Source organism: Chaetodon trifascialis, chromosome 3 (assembly GCF_039877785.1).
Source record: "Chaetodon trifascialis isolate fChaTrf1 chromosome 3, fChaTrf1.hap1, whole genome shotgun sequence".
In the NCBI taxonomy this organism is placed as follows: domain Eukaryota; kingdom Metazoa; phylum Chordata; class Actinopteri; order Chaetodontiformes; family Chaetodontidae; genus Chaetodon; species Chaetodon trifascialis.
This window is the reverse complement of record NC_092058.1, coordinates 11,407,527-11,423,074: the sequence shown is the minus strand read 5'-3', so window position 1 is coordinate 11,423,074 and position 15,548 is coordinate 11,407,527. Positions and strand designations below refer to the sequence as shown.

At 41.6% G+C, this 15,548-nt stretch overlaps 1 protein-coding gene across 2 annotated transcripts in view; it reads left to right on the top strand.

The window, feature by feature from the left end:
• Positions 1-15,548, top strand: part of itga7 (integrin, alpha 7) — a 33,143-nt gene that overhangs the window by 1,268 nt on the left and 16,327 nt on the right. The window contains exons 2-5 of one of the 2 annotated variants that reach the window (XM_070959006.1): positions 13,087-13,214; positions 13,546-13,625; positions 14,198-14,453; positions 15,368-15,499. In XM_070959006.1, the coding sequence (XP_070815107.1) occupies positions 13,087-13,214; positions 13,546-13,625; positions 14,198-14,453; positions 15,368-15,499 (596 nt within the window). The remainder of the gene's footprint in view (positions 1-13,086; positions 13,215-13,545; positions 13,626-14,197; positions 14,454-15,367; positions 15,500-15,548) is intronic. The other variant, XM_070959007.1, reaches the window with a different exon arrangement.

Here is a 15,548-nt window from a genome sequence, read left to right as displayed (position 1 = left end):
AATTAGCATTTTGTTGCTGTACTGGGTTTGCATAATATTTTTCAAAATATTAACAAAAACGCAGTAGCCAATACTTCTATATAAAATCGTAATCTGCAATGCAACTAGTGACTGACTGACTAACTGAATGTAGTAAAAAGTAATCCCCCATAAAATGCGATGAAGTAAAAAGTTAGTTTCTTTCTACTCCTGAATAAACAAATGCAGCATTCATGTAATGTACATCATTTAAAACTAGTTTAAACATTTTTGAATGTGGGAATTAATTTAGAACAGGTTCCTGTTTTGGAGCTCCATATTTAACTGTCGGCTCCTCAGTTTACCCGGGCTGGAGTCATCATGTCGCCTGGTAAGACCAATGACATCAGCATTTACAGACGCTTAGACAGTCACAGTGAGAGTCATGTCACCCCTCTGAAACCCGCTCGCTGTCCAGCAGCATTCCTGGAACTTATTTTGATAACTGAGGATGAGCTGAAAGCATTCGAAAATGCAACAGAGGGAAGACTCCTGAAAATGCTTTGGCAGTGGAGTTAGAGCCAGGAGGAGACAGTCAATAAACCAACCTGATGTGCTGATGTGATGCACCTCCTGGAAGAGAGTGCTATGAATAATGCTGTTGCCAGTATGCTGTGACTTCACACCCACTGTATGCATAGATGACTTAATAATGATTTCATTCCCATCCCAACATCTGCTGTATCTTTAGATGACCTGCAGAGCTGCAGTCAGGATCAGGACACCAACATTTTATCAATTCAGTTAACTACCTGTCAAATTGGCCCTCATGAAGGTTTTGTTTAAAAAAAAGCTCATTCTAAGGTAACGAAAACACGATTCTTATTTCAGGTGATTATACACTAATGAAAACATACTTAGGAATATTATATTCCATTTCTGCCATATTCTGCCAATAATCACAGTAATTTTCACAACTGATGCTTTAAACATGGGGCCAGCAGAAACTAGTGGCCACAATATCGATATCATGGCAAAGAGCAGCTTATTTACACATCCGGCAGTTATTGAACAAGTGCTGACTGTAAGTCCAACATGTTTTAGCACTGTTTTTAGTCTCCACCAACTCCTGAGGGAAATGCTCCACTATGTCCACCAGCTGGTTGCTAACTGTGTCTGGCTGCTGTTTGGTGGTAAGTAAGAAGTGTTCAGTGGGTTTTTAGAAACTTTTTGCTGAAAACAGCTGAAAAACGATGCTCCTGACAGTGGTGGGAGTGAACCTAAACAGGAAAGTTGTGAGCTGTGCAGCTAAACAATGAGCTAAAACTTGCTTTGAAGCTAAATAAAGCCGAGGGGAGCTGCAGATTAGAGGTTATAATTCTCTGTAGGTTTTCCACTATGAATGACCTCTCACACATTGTCACTGTTTTATCAATTGATGTATTGTTAGCATAAAAATACTGATTATAGATGCTTTAAGTCTATCTTAAAAATTAGTTAGAGTTAATTTATCTATGTAGCTATTGACATAAAACACATGAAAATTGAATATACTGAGTGTAAAAAAAAGTCTTTGATGATGATTTCATTAGCACTGCGGACTGTAGGAGTTCAAAGCACTTGATGTTATTGCACTCTCAGTTTGAGAAATGTATTATTCAGATAGCAACGCAGCAATTATCTTTCCAGTCTGAATAATACATTTCCATTAAGCTTTATGATGGTGCCCTCTCTGGTTATTGCACTTCAGATTTGGAAGTTCAGTTTCCATTGTCATCTCTGTCCTTCTGTCTTGAAACAAGTTGCCTCAGACTTACTGTAATTAGATGCTACTGACTCATTTTCTCTTCATATCGTGAAGCTTTGGGTTACTGTTGCCTGTGGTCATACTGTGTTACTCTCATTGTGTTCTATGCCACTGGATTCAGTCACGAAACTGATATCAGCGCTTTGATGCTCTGTTCTGTGCACACTCATGGCTGCGTCACACAGCCCACAATGTTAAAGTGCAAATAGAAATCAGCTTAGTCATAGTGTCACACTTGTGGAGTTTCACCTTCTCTGGTTTTGGAGTTGCACCGTTTGTTGAAGGCTCTGGAAAAAAATTCAAAAGCATTAGAGGAACTATGTCTATTTCTTCAAAAGCAGGATGGCACAATGTCAGGGTACAGCTGCAGATACAGCTGGCAGGTTTATGGGATGAATGTCTCTTTGTTCAGTTTTACAGTATCTCTTCAGTACAGACTTACGGCTCCTGCAAACCTACTGATCCTTTTCGAAAGCAAAGGCCAAGGCAAAGGTCAAGCCATGTGACACAATGACCTCATATTGACTGATGTGCTGTAATGAGATCCTGTTCGGTGACATGTTGGGAGGAAGTACAAGTATGCCACACTCCGACGGGGATAAGAGTCTCAATCTGTCTTCCTGAGCTTCTGTAAACTTTCCGTATGATCTGTTTTGGTTGTTGTTGCCTTGAAGCAGAGGCCCCAAGCTGAACTTGGGGGGCTTCTCCTGCTGTGCTGCTGATGCCAGACAGAGGATGAGATGAGGGTATTTCAGTTTGAGTTATGTGCGTGTCTGCTATAAATACGGCTATGAGAAGTGCTTCCGCTAATAGTTCACTGCCTGGTGAAGACAGGAAGCCCCCTGAGCTTTATCCCACCGCTGCCAATCTCCTTTAATTTAGCTACTGCTTGTTTGTACATGCTAACGCATGCGGCAAACAACATCAGAAAAACAAAATCCAACCTTATGATATGATATTTACATTAAATATATATTGCATTATTATTATATTTTCCATATCTAAAAGACAGTACTAAATGCCCTATGGGTATGCGATGGAGACTTTAAGTCTTTATTCCTACATTTTCTGTTCCTTTTCACTGCCGGACACATCAAGTCGACAGCCATGCTAGCAGCTCCGCGAGGCTGCACAACTTGCACTTTGAGTTAAATGTTAACATTGGCATGCTATCATGCTCACAACGACAATGCTAACATGCAGATGTATTGCAGGTAAAATGTTTACCACATTCATCATCTTACTTTAGCTCATTAGCATGCAAATACTTGCTAATTAGCACTAAAAATACAGTACAGCTGTGGCTGATGGGAATGTCATTAGACAGAAGTCCAAATACAAAAGGACAAATGAACATTTGACCTGATGGTGGTCCTAATTCAAAGTGAGGACATCGCGCGCACAAAGATTCATGGCAACGCAGTTGTTGAGCACCTTCATCAGTGTGGACCAAAGTAGGGGATCAACCAACAGACCCAACAGACCCTCACTGCCGTTCCTAGAGCCACTGCTAGCAGGGCCCATAAAAACACTCTGCTGCACTGCTGATCAGCTGATTCGATATACTGCAAGCGTTTAATGTCATACATCAATATACTTAGTGCAAACCCATGGCAGCATGATATAGCATAAGTGTTCTGCATATATAAATGTTTAGCTCACTGCCAAAGGCTGTAAATCATACTGAATCCAACATGCCGGAAAGGATTGAGCCTCACAGTTCCATGTCATTTCTTTACATCGATCCCAGCCATGTGATTTAATGTGAAGGTCTTTTCTGTTTTGGAGTGTTTTGACAAAGGTAGGAGACGGCAGTTCTGACGTAGGTCACAAATCGTCTGTTATTGTTTCTTGTTGAAGGATCTCTATCTGGCCTTGAAAGACATGTATTGTGTTTATCCTCTATCCTGACCCAATTGTTACTCTTCCTTTTGTGTTATGTTTTGAATCATGGCAGTAATTTCCTCTTTCTGGACATTTCTTTTATTGGCAAATGAAAAAGATATAATGTGTTTTTTTTAATGTCACTTTGTTTGTTGGGTGCAGCGCTGACAACATTATTGGACTGTGATTTATCAGACGGTTGGGCTCTTGATGTCAGTAGATGCAGGGTTGACTGTGTTACATTGCTGTCATAGGGAAAGCAGAAGGTTTCAGGTTGCAGCGAGGTTCATGTTTACCATGGACTTTGCTTTGGTGCCTTTCTGAGCAGAGGTACTCAGTCTCAATGCCAGCGGGGCCACAGGTAGCCGATATAATCCCAGACATCTAGTCTGGAGTTTGGTTTCACTGGCTGAGTAAGAATCTAAAACAGGGCTTTCTGAAGCTGAACAAATCCTGTCATTGGACTGGAGGCTTGATTAACAGAGTTTAAAAAACAAGAGTGGAGCGTGGAAGAGATTTTTGGATGACCTCCAAAAGGTTACAGAGATTGCAAGAGAAGCAGCAGCCCCGAATATTTTCTCAGAAACCCCAAATCTTTTAGCATTTAAAATATCTTCAACTTTGTGTAAATTCCCTTCAGACTATCTCACTGGATAGAAAATCAATGGACCAAAGTTCAGTCACTGCGGAAATGTTGCCACCTATAAGTCCATCCTAACATTGTGATGACTTGCAGCTTGCAGCTAACAAAACACAGTCACAACAGGAGGCGCAATAAACGGCAACAGCAGACAAATGTTTTTAAAATTCACGTCACATTAAGCAAACTCACCGATTACATCTCTCAGTGATCCACAGGTCGATAACTCTCAAACAAAAACGGTCTGGTAACAATGATGAAGATGATGCTCGCTGGGCTCTTTCCAAACCTAACAAAATCCACATTCATGTGCCAAACTAATAAATGGCCAGTCACAGTAACTTCCTTTTAAACAAATGTGGTAAAACATAGTTATGCTGGTTTTGACAGAGATCAATCTTCTTGAAAGCAAATAAACATATTTCCCAAATGTCAAGCTATTCTTTTAAGTCTTTTTTTTTTATATAGATGATAACTTTCATTTTGCTGTTAAATTGTGAAAATCAACAGTATGTTTGGTTTTTGCGTCCATGAGTCAAGCACAATATCCTCTGTATGTTCCAGGACTATTTCTTTTGATAAACACACATAGAAATGTGTGTAAATGGGGCCCAGCATAACTACTTCACACATTCATAACACAATGAAGAATTTCTTGGAGCTAATTTGCATTACAATAGCCAAAAAAAGCTGCTTTTTCACCCTCAGCTTAACAGTTGAGAATGGACCTTCCCCCTTTTCCCTCCTTCATTCAATTCATGATTTTTCTGCTGCTCCTTCTCTCTTTCTCCCGCTTTGCTTAGTCTCCTAGAGGCCATTCATGTGAAAGCCTCGTAAAATGTAGAAACTGTTGCAGAGCTTATTTATATGAGAGATCAGAAAGAGCAAAGGGTATATAGCATGGGCTTTACAGTCTGGCATGCACACACACACGATTAATGTTCTTTACTAGCTGCCACTTACTCTCTGTCTATTTAGCATTCTTCCATTCCTCCACACCAGGCTGTCGGGGCCTGGACAAAAGCTCGGTGGGAAGCAGCGCTGCCCGGCAAGAGAGCTTTCAGGAATATTACTCTGCGGACCACGTGCTCATTGGAGGGAGAGGGGCAATCTGCAGAGTCAGGAGGAAACATACAACTTAGATCTGATGGAGGTGCAGAAAAAATGCACAGTTTGGCAGTGTGGAGGGGGCTGGAGCTGATTCTGCATCTGCACTTCAGAGATAGTTGGCAGATAAAGTCCTGAGAAGGTCAAATCTTCTCGCATTTTGTTGCATTATCAGTACACATGATTATGTTGTTTGGTGTTAATGGCTTGTGTTTGACTCTGCAGCTAGGTTTGCTTTTCCTGTTATTTGGTAAAAACTCAGCGGTTAGAGCATTTCTGAGAATTGAATATAAATATCGTGTGATCTGTATGTGGGGGAGGGGCTGAGGGTGTGATGGAGACGGGAGCTGCGGGGATGAATAAATCATGGAAGGTCTCCCCTTTGATTATATATATGTTTGTGTGTGAGTGTGTATGTGTATGTGTATGTGTATGTGTATGTGTATGTGTATGTGTATGTGTATGTGTATGTGTATGTGTATGTGTATGTGTATGTGTATGTGTATGTGTATGTGTTGGGCTGACTCTGGGAAAGATGCAGTTTCATCAATCAGCTGATGGCATAGCGACTGGGAGCTGATACAGAACTGAGATTAGACAGAAGCCGTGAGAGCAGACAGGAACAGGAAATTACAAGGGATGCTTTCTGTTTGTATTTATTAGAAGAGATTTACTGAATGATTACGCAGGAAAGTCTTTGAATGTGAACAATCTAATTACTTGAATATTTTAAACACTGTTTTCCATGGATGCCCTTTGAGCCATCATTGTCACTTTTCTAATTTCCTCAAACAGTTATGGGTTAAATAGGTCCATGGATGTTAGCATGTGCTATCATTGTTAACGTAATTGCATCAGAGTTAAGTGAATTGCTAAATGAATCTGGCCACTAATGTTTACAATCTGTCATAGACATAACCAACTCAAAGTCTTATTTGAAATGCACCAGCTCTTTGGACGATCAGCATTAGCTTAATTATAAATGTTTTTCAAAGTGCAGCTGTTAGCTCTCGATGCTGAATCGACTTTACACAAATGTCTACCCAAACATTCCTTAAAGGTGTAAACTGATTCAGCAAATCAGTATTGTTAGAAATTAGGTAGGTCTTTGGAAGGTCACCTGACTATGATTGTCAACAGTGGTCACCTGACGTCATCCTTTCCTGCACATCCAAAACTCACTCATCGAAAAGATTAAGATTGCGTCTGTCTTGTCCTATCACACGTCTTCCATCTGACCTGGAAACTCTAAATTGATCCTTGGTGTAACTTAATGAATGTGTGTGTCAGACCTGTCCATGAATAGATGGATGACAGCTCAGGCATCACCTTAACCACCAACAGATTGTACATAATTGTCACACTATAAAGAAAGACAACAAAAAGGGAAAGAAAGAGCAATTGAAAAACAGGCTGAATAAATATGAGTGATTCAGATAGACAGATCAATAGATGGATGAGTGGATAAGAGAGGAGAAGACAAGGAGGAAATAAAATGGAACAGGGGAGGGACGGTACAGGGTTTATCTCCTCTTTACACTTTGGACCTGAGGGCCAATCATTACCTCTTCTCTGTCTGGACATGGCCATTTACTTATTGATCAGTTGTGGGGCAGGTGGTGAGCTTAGGGGTTGTTAAAGATGCATGTGATGTGAGGATGGGGTTACAGTTTTCCTCTAAAAGCATCGTGTTTGTGCCCTTCTTCCTGAAATGTACTTTAAGTGTCGGATAGAAGTTTCACATGTTTTTGCTTTTGTAGGTTTCTTTTTGAAATTGATATGAAAAATGGCCTCGTGAGGTCTTTGGATAAAGCCTTTGAGCAGGAAGTTGAGTCACATCCGTGGGCACTGAACCACAGTATCCCAAAGGGGTTTGTGCGTGGTCTGGCAGCTGTTTCTGTCTCTCCTTTTGCCCTTTATTGTGCATTACCCAACCCTTTTTCTCCTCTGCCCGGAGTGGGGAGACAGACGAGATGGTAAAAACATGATGATTCACAGCTCGGTCACCTCATTCTCAGCTGTCATTTTTCCATCAGCAAAACTGAAAGGAGACACTGGAGTCAGGTGTGAAAGCGGCACTTTCTGAAACGGGCCGTTTAGCTTTGTTTTATGAGACTGATTGTCACAGACGACGTGGTTGGACAGGCTGTGTGTTGAGCCTTAGTTTACACAGTTGTTCAACAGCCTACTCTTGTCGGGTGTGTATGTGCACTTGTGTGTTTATGAACAAATACTCCGCTCCATTTGTACACTCATGCCTCTATTAATGTCTGCATGCTTGCACATGTTTTCCTTTGCATGTATGTGTGTGTGTTTATGTGTGTGTGTTTCCAGGTCAGAGGTCACAGCCTTGCCTCAGGATAACAGAAGGCCTAAAGACCCTGTGGCCCCCATGCTGATCCTGTAGAGCCACTGTCTATAGAGCAACAGCCTCACGCTGCTGTCCGGTGGGCAGATGTTAAAGGGTGTGAGCAGGGCAGACAGATTAGGAGGGATCAGCTGAAATGGTCCAGAAACTGAATATGGGAAAATGTTTAGGGTGTATGTGATTCAACAATTCACAAACCTTATTAGCCTTCAAAGGTCCACGCCTGGAAAATTCCAGGGAAGGGATGGGTTTTAAAAAAAGCTTCATCTGTTAAAAGTTGCAGTTGCTCTTCTGTTAAGTGTGAAACAGCTTCTGTCCCCTTGAGCGTACTGTATTGTTTGGTTGATGTGCAGTCACACTGAGACCCTTTCTAAACCGGGCTTGTGTGGGCGTCATGTGAACATCTGAACTGCTTCCCAGTCTATTCTCTCTCATACATCATTTATCTGATTATTCTCCTTTTTATGTCTGAGTGCAAGTCCTTTCTTTCCATAAACAAACAGGACCTCAGGACTTATTGTGGTATTACAAAATACCTTACTGCAGTTTGTGTCTTGTTTGATTGAGTGTTCACACGAGGGCAAGTAACAAAGAAAAAGCAGCCTTGTTTTTAGCTTTTTGTCAGTGGACTTGACACGAAACATTGACCACAAGGGATTTTACAAGCTGCAAGTGCAAGTGTATGAAGATGACTTGATCATATGTTTTAACTCTCTTGGAGGCTGTTTTTCTTTTTGCAGTATTTTCTTGAGTGACTAAATTGGTTACATGTGTAATGTATTGTTGTCCAGTCTTTCTCTCACTGCCTGTATGGGAAGCTCTATGCAGGGATGTAACTCCTGAGGGTGGGGGAGGAGTGAAGGAGAATGGGATTGTATGTGTGTGTATGGGGGGTGTTGGGTGGGGGAGGGGTGGTCAGGATCGTGGACAGAATGAGTTTGGGGTCACTGCACATGCTCCCCTCAATGAATACATGGGTATGAGTGTAGTGTAATGAGGTCCTGTGTGTGACTGTCGTTGGTCTGTGATGATTAGCTGGAACAACAAGGATGATTTTATGACAATGGAGGGCGGTCTTATAAATCACGATCACATAAGCAGAGGTATATTTCAGGTGGTTTTGGAAATGTGTAGTAATACACTGTGATAATAGCTGATAACTTTATCCTGAACCATGTATACTATATTCACAGTACCTATGCAAGTACAGGACACCTAAAAACCTTTCACATGCTTTGTTGGGTCAAAAATCAGTTTTGCACACAGTAGCTGAACTTTTGTTTTAGACCATTAAAACTTAATAATATAACAATGTGACTTTATTTAACAAGGAAAGATCTTCACTTAGATTCTCCAGCAACACAACATAAACCATAAACCGCAGAGGTTTTCATCATGTGGAATATCCAAAGTCAGACTATTAATGTAGTAAACAGAGGTGGCCCCAGAACTGAACCCTGGGGAACACCCTCACTCACATTTAGGGACCTTGATTAGCTTCTATCAAGATCACACTGATTTAGGTGCAATGTATTCCTTCTTATCCCATGTGGTATATCGAATAGGTCCTTTCTGTTATTGTTTAATTTAAGTGACTGACAGCTTGATGGCGCTGGGATATGTTGGCTGGTCTTCTCTATCCCCCAATTCAGGACTAATTGTTTAATCTACTGCCATCATCAGGTCAAAGGTTTGATTTGTCCATTACTTTGGTTTGTGACCAAATACCTGCAAAAATACTGACATTACATTTAGAATAATCTTGGTTTAATGCTAATTCGCAAATGTTAGCATGCTAACAATCTAAATTGAGATGCTGTACATGTTAATTGTTATACCTGCTTAACATCAGCATGTTAGCCTTGTCATCATGAGCATGTTTGCATGATATTAGGATTTAGCTCAAAGCACTGCTTTGTCTATGCACAGCCTCTTAGTAGACTCTTAGTCTTGTTTTAATCAGATTGTTGTTGGGGTTGGTTGATGCAGGCGCTGCCCAGGTGCATTATCTAATCTGTGTAAGCAATGTACATTGCACAAACACACACACACTTTAGTTATGCTGGTGCTGGCTCTGTGGTGTCTGGGTTCACGCAGGCATTTCACTAGACATCGTCACCGTCACGCTCAACACCCTGCTATCTCCTCCTGGCCCGGTGTGCAGCAGCAACAACATACCCACAACCACTCATATTACACACACACACACACACACACACACACACACACACACACACACACACACACACACACACACACACACACACACACACACACACACACACACACACACACACACACACACACACACACACACTCCATGTCAAATGTGGGTTTACTGAAAGATGAGCTTGGCATTAGAGATCATGGTCATACTGTCTGACTCAATCCTGAACAATGAAGTCAGATCAGAAGTGGTAAAGGGCAAACAAATGAAAGTGTTACTCAGCCATGATATTTCATCTGTGTCAAATTTGGGATGTGTGCATGTCTGTATGTGGAGCCTTATTCAACTCGAACTTAGTCACTAACTTCATACAAACAGATTCACACATAACATATTCAGGGCTGTGCCGATTGTCGGAGACACACATTCAACATGGCCTTGTTTTCTTAAATCTATGTTTAATTGTTTAATTAATTTCCATATAAAGATGCTATTCATTTTAGGCAAAGCTCAAGAAGAATAAGGGAATGAATTGTCTCAAACAAGGCTGTAACTAACTTGTTTTCACTATCTCTTTATTAAGCCATTGGTTGGCCTAAAAATCTTTTTATGTCTTGTTTTGTCCAACTATCTGAAATAAAATGGGATTCAATTAACTGTAACATCACAATGAGAAGCTGATTGCACCCCTTAGTTTGAATGATAATAAAGTATTATATGCATTATCTGTATTAACTGAAGTTTGATAACTACCAATAGTTATAGATTTATCTGTGTCTTGTATTGCAGTTCTCATGTCAGTAATTTGATGAGAGTTTTTGTTGAAAGATGGCTCAGCTCAAATCATTTTGTTTCATTGCTGGATACTCAATGTCCTCTGAGGTATTTTCTTACTGAAGAATAATTTGAATCAATCAAAGCTGGCTGAAAAGGCACATGGGCAGGCTGGGGGCCATCCAACTCTCCTGTCCAAATACTGGTGGTGTAACAGTTTCACAGACCTCCCACCTTACAGCCTGACACCTGCCTCTATGTCTGCACGTCTGGGGGGAAAAGAGGTATCACCTTAACTCCTAAACATAAACCACAGCTCCCTGGAATGTGGAGCTATAAGAGGGATCAGATCTTATCAGGTTTCTTCATGCTCTTCCTCTTTATCAAATTCCTTTTGTTCAATATGTGTTTGCGTTAACGCTTGTTGGTCGGGTTTCTCATGTGGACCGCAAGTGATGTGTAACAGCCATTAGTTCTTCTGAGATGTCTTTGGGTGACTGTTTGGGGTTCTCGCTCATTAAGGTGAGGGGAATCATTCCTGAGGCATGCATGGCTGCACTTCAACAGAAGAAGTTGTCAGGCAAGAGAGGCCAAGAGTAGAAAATAGAAAGTGGTGTTGTCAGGCAGTCTGGGCGATATCAGCGGTACTTTCTGGGTCTGTGTGTATTATGATGACTGCGATGAAACCAAGGACCAAAGTTTTTTCTTTTACTGGAAGAAAAGGTGTCGAGTCATGATGGCAGCTGTTGTCACGGTGTAAAATGAGTAAGATGGAAGGACGTAGAGCTGTCTGGTCCAACATGTTTGACTTTCACACACTCTTGTGCAAGGCACCATACAAATGAGGTGCAATCCAAACCATAGGTCTTCCACCAGCTCTCTAAGGTGCATCCTCAAAGATTTTTATGATAGCATAGATGCCTACAGTCTGCAGTCTAAAGTACGAGTTGTTAAGGCGACATTAGCATGTGCTAATGTAGCACTATTTGGGCCCATTTAGTTTGTTAACCATTTGTTTGTACATGTGTAGCTATATGCATATATGTTGTTGCTATGCTAAATGCTGACGCTACCATGCAAGTAGCATTTTGGTCAGTAGTGTTTAAGATATCTTGTCATGGTATCTTTGACAAACTGGTGGCGATGACATTAGTGATAGATGTAAATTCAGGCTATCAGGTCCTCTGGGGATCTCAGAGATCTCAGCATCAGTTCAACCAACATAGTTTCCTTCAGCGCTGCTAAAAACTTGGCAAAGCTTCAAAAGATGATTAGTACGAAAGCACATTTGACCCTTTACCCAGAACAGAGCCAGTACTATAAAATATACATGATGTACTGTATCCACCAACAATCTCAGTTATCCAGTAGAAGAGTAAATTAGTATGATGAGTTGCTGTACGCCCACTCTCGTGTCATGGCTGGTTGGTGTCTGTGACCACTCAGACTTCTCTGCCTGTTTGCTGTCAGCTTGCTACACTGTATTTATAGGCAAAATACTTGCACAGAGATAGCTCTAATTTAAGTGTGTACATAACAAGGTAGACATGAGGGGGACTGGTGATGGGAACTTTTCACACAGGCAGCTAGTCGTCGGTCATTTGAGCCAAGCATTTCCTTTCCATCATTACTATAATTATATGTAAGCAGCAGCCATATTGCTATTGTTGTGGCACTCATTTAATGTTGATCCCTCTCACTTTTGTCTTCTTCCCCTCTTACACTCTGCACTTTATTCTCCAATCTTCCTCCTCTGCCTCTGTTTCCTCATGTCTCGCTTCCATGCATATGCCATGGCTGACGGTGTTGGGTGGAATGTGGCTCAACGTTCGGTTTTTAAATAGCATCCTAGCCTGAATCAGCCGCTCCTAATAAGGCAGAGGGCAGTGACACTGGCCCCGAAATATCAGCAACCACCTCACTGAGAATAAAACTTTTCCTTGCCTTGATAGTGTGGGATGACTGGTGATAGCTGCAGTATGTGAGCACAAACAAGATGCAGCACATGCAGGGTCTGCACAGCTGTTTTGAATAAATTTGAAGTGAAGATAGCGTGTTTAACTGTAGGTGGTCTTGAGCTGCAGGGATTTGTACTTTACAGTAATGGTGGCTTAGGTCAGCTGAGGCTATTGTGTGAAATTAGCCACCAGTGACGTGCGAAATAATGTGAACAGGTGATGTACAATGACCCTGCCGCCAGGAACAGCAGGTCCTGTGTGGTTGGCGTCACATCTAGAGCCACATTATGCAAAGTTCTTTAGCACCATTTAACCACTGCCATGAGAGTTACACCATAAGTCTCACGTGAGGTGTTTAATTTCTGTCATGTATCAGTCTTTGACACCAGGCGTTACTGATAAATGCCACTGATGTTCCGTCAGGATCCTTGTGGGGGCGCCACAGGCGGCAGGGCAGGGCCAGTTGCGGGGCAGTCGACCAGGAGCCTTGTTCAGGTGTCCGATCACGCCAGAGGAGTACGACTGTGAGAGGGTGGATATTGATGGAGAAGGTGAGTGTGCTGTAGGACAGCTGAAATGATTAGTCAGTTAATTTATCAACAATTTGCTGCTAATGAATCAGCAACAATTCTGATAATTGACTAATCATTTTTAAAGCAAAAATGCTAAAAATTGATTAGTTTGAACTTCTCCAATATGATTATTTTCTGCTTTTGTTGTTGTTTTCTGAGTCCTGCATTAGAAAAAAGTAAAATATATTTTGACCTTGAATGTCTCCATTGAATAACAAAGTTTGCTGTTTTCTTGCTGTGGCTCAGAATGTAATTGTTTGACCATATGGAAACTGTTATGATTGCCATTTCCTTTCGTGTATTCCCTCAGTGAGTCTGAACAGAGAGAGCAAAGACAACCAGTGGCTGGGAGTCACTGTGAAGAGTCAGGGGATTGGAGGGAAAGTGGTGGTAAGTACAGTAAGAGCATCCTGGAAATGCATCAGCGCAGGAAGCGGCAGAAAGGTCTTTCTCGTATTTAAAAATCAAAATGTTGTTCTGCTCCTGATCCAGCGACAGTACATAAAGATGGAGAACACATCTCCACTTCCTCCTACTGTACAAAAATGAAGCTAATACATCCCCTCCCTCCCTGTGGTAACCTGTCAATTATGACACATCACATCCCCTTCTTTTCATATCAAATAACTAATAAAACCAAACTTATCAGATGAACTCTGGAAAAATGAACACGTCAATATGTATCAGCATGATTAGATCAGCCTAAAATGACAGAAACCATCTTTGCTAAAAAGTTATTTGATGTGTACTTAAATTGTTCTAGTGAAGTTTGGCAGGATTTATGAATTATACTGCAGCCAGCCACCAGGAGGCAATCGAGATGTCACTTTTGAGGAGCCATCATGTCGTCCATCTTAATATAAAGTCATTGTTCTGATGATTTGTGAGCAGTTTCAGCTTTGTTTAGAAAATCGTACCGTCCAACAGATATTCCTTAAACATTCATTTCCTGCCTGTCACAGACCTGCGCTCACCTGTATGAGCTCAGGCAACGTGTAAGTCAACCCTCAGAGACGCGTGACCCCATTGGACGCTGCTACGTCCTGAGTGAGGATCTGACAGAGCGAGATGACCTGGACGGAGGCGAGTGGAAGTTCTGCGAGGGCCGGCCGCAGGGACATGAGCAGTTTGGCTTCTGTCAGCAGGGCCTTTCTGTCAGTTTTACCCCAGACAACAACTTCATTCTGTTTGGGGCTCCGGGGACGTATAACTGGAAAGGTAAGGTGTCTGACTGAGCTGCAGAAGGCTGGATGATGGAAATGGGGCTGTGAAAAGGCAGCGACACAGACATGTTACTTCCTATGAGGAGATTTTTATTAATGTGTTGATGCCGTCTCAAAGCTGCATTAGTTTATTAAATGTTTTTTGCGCTCTAGGTGGCAGCAACAAGCAGACAAGCACAGTAGTGCTTCATCATTACAATGCGCACAGTGTTTATTGTTCTTGGATTTAAGGAGGGTATTCATTACTGAGTACTATGGCAGTTTATAGTGGATATAAACAAATAATAGAAGAAATATTGTCCTAACTAATATGAACTGGAGAAGAGAGCCAGTTCATGTAAACGGTCTGATTAAATCAGTACGATTAACAGGACGATGCCGTTAGAGATTAAAAAATCAAATTGATTTATAAGCCAATATACTGATTGGACAATTATGCAGAGCAGCAAGGAGCACTTAATCAAAGAAAGACCCGAGATTTATCTGATCCAGTGGTGGATTGATTTATGTCATATTGGTATTGCTGAGATCAATGCTGTGGTTCACTGAGATCAATGCACTGCATGAGAGTCTTAATTTATTCATATTCTCAAACATTGAACTGTAAGTCTGCTTTTTCTCTGTTCGATGCGATTGTCGTCTCCTGTAAGCCTGTGAAACTGTTTCCTCTGTGTCCACCACACAGAACGTGTATTTAGATGGATGGAAAGTGTGATTGTGTGTGTGTCCACGGCTGTCAAGTGGAAAAGTATCCAGAATTATGCTGATTGATTTTGTATACTAACCGCTAAAACAATATGCTATGCTACAGGACAGATTTGGGACATGTGTGCAGTAACATGAACATCCCCTGTGTGTGAAAGTGTGTCAGTGTTTTCTTTCTGTGGCCCTCACCTGTTTCCATTCCAGGTGAGATGCGCGTCCAGCTCCTAAACCAGACTCTGCTTGACCTCGGTTTTTATGACGACGGACCCTACGAGGTGGCAGATCAGAAACAACTTAATGCCCAGCTCATCCCTGTGCCCTACCACAGTTACCTGGGTATGACTCGCCCTCTTTGCTCACTGCTGCCTGTGCACAGGAGAGAAAG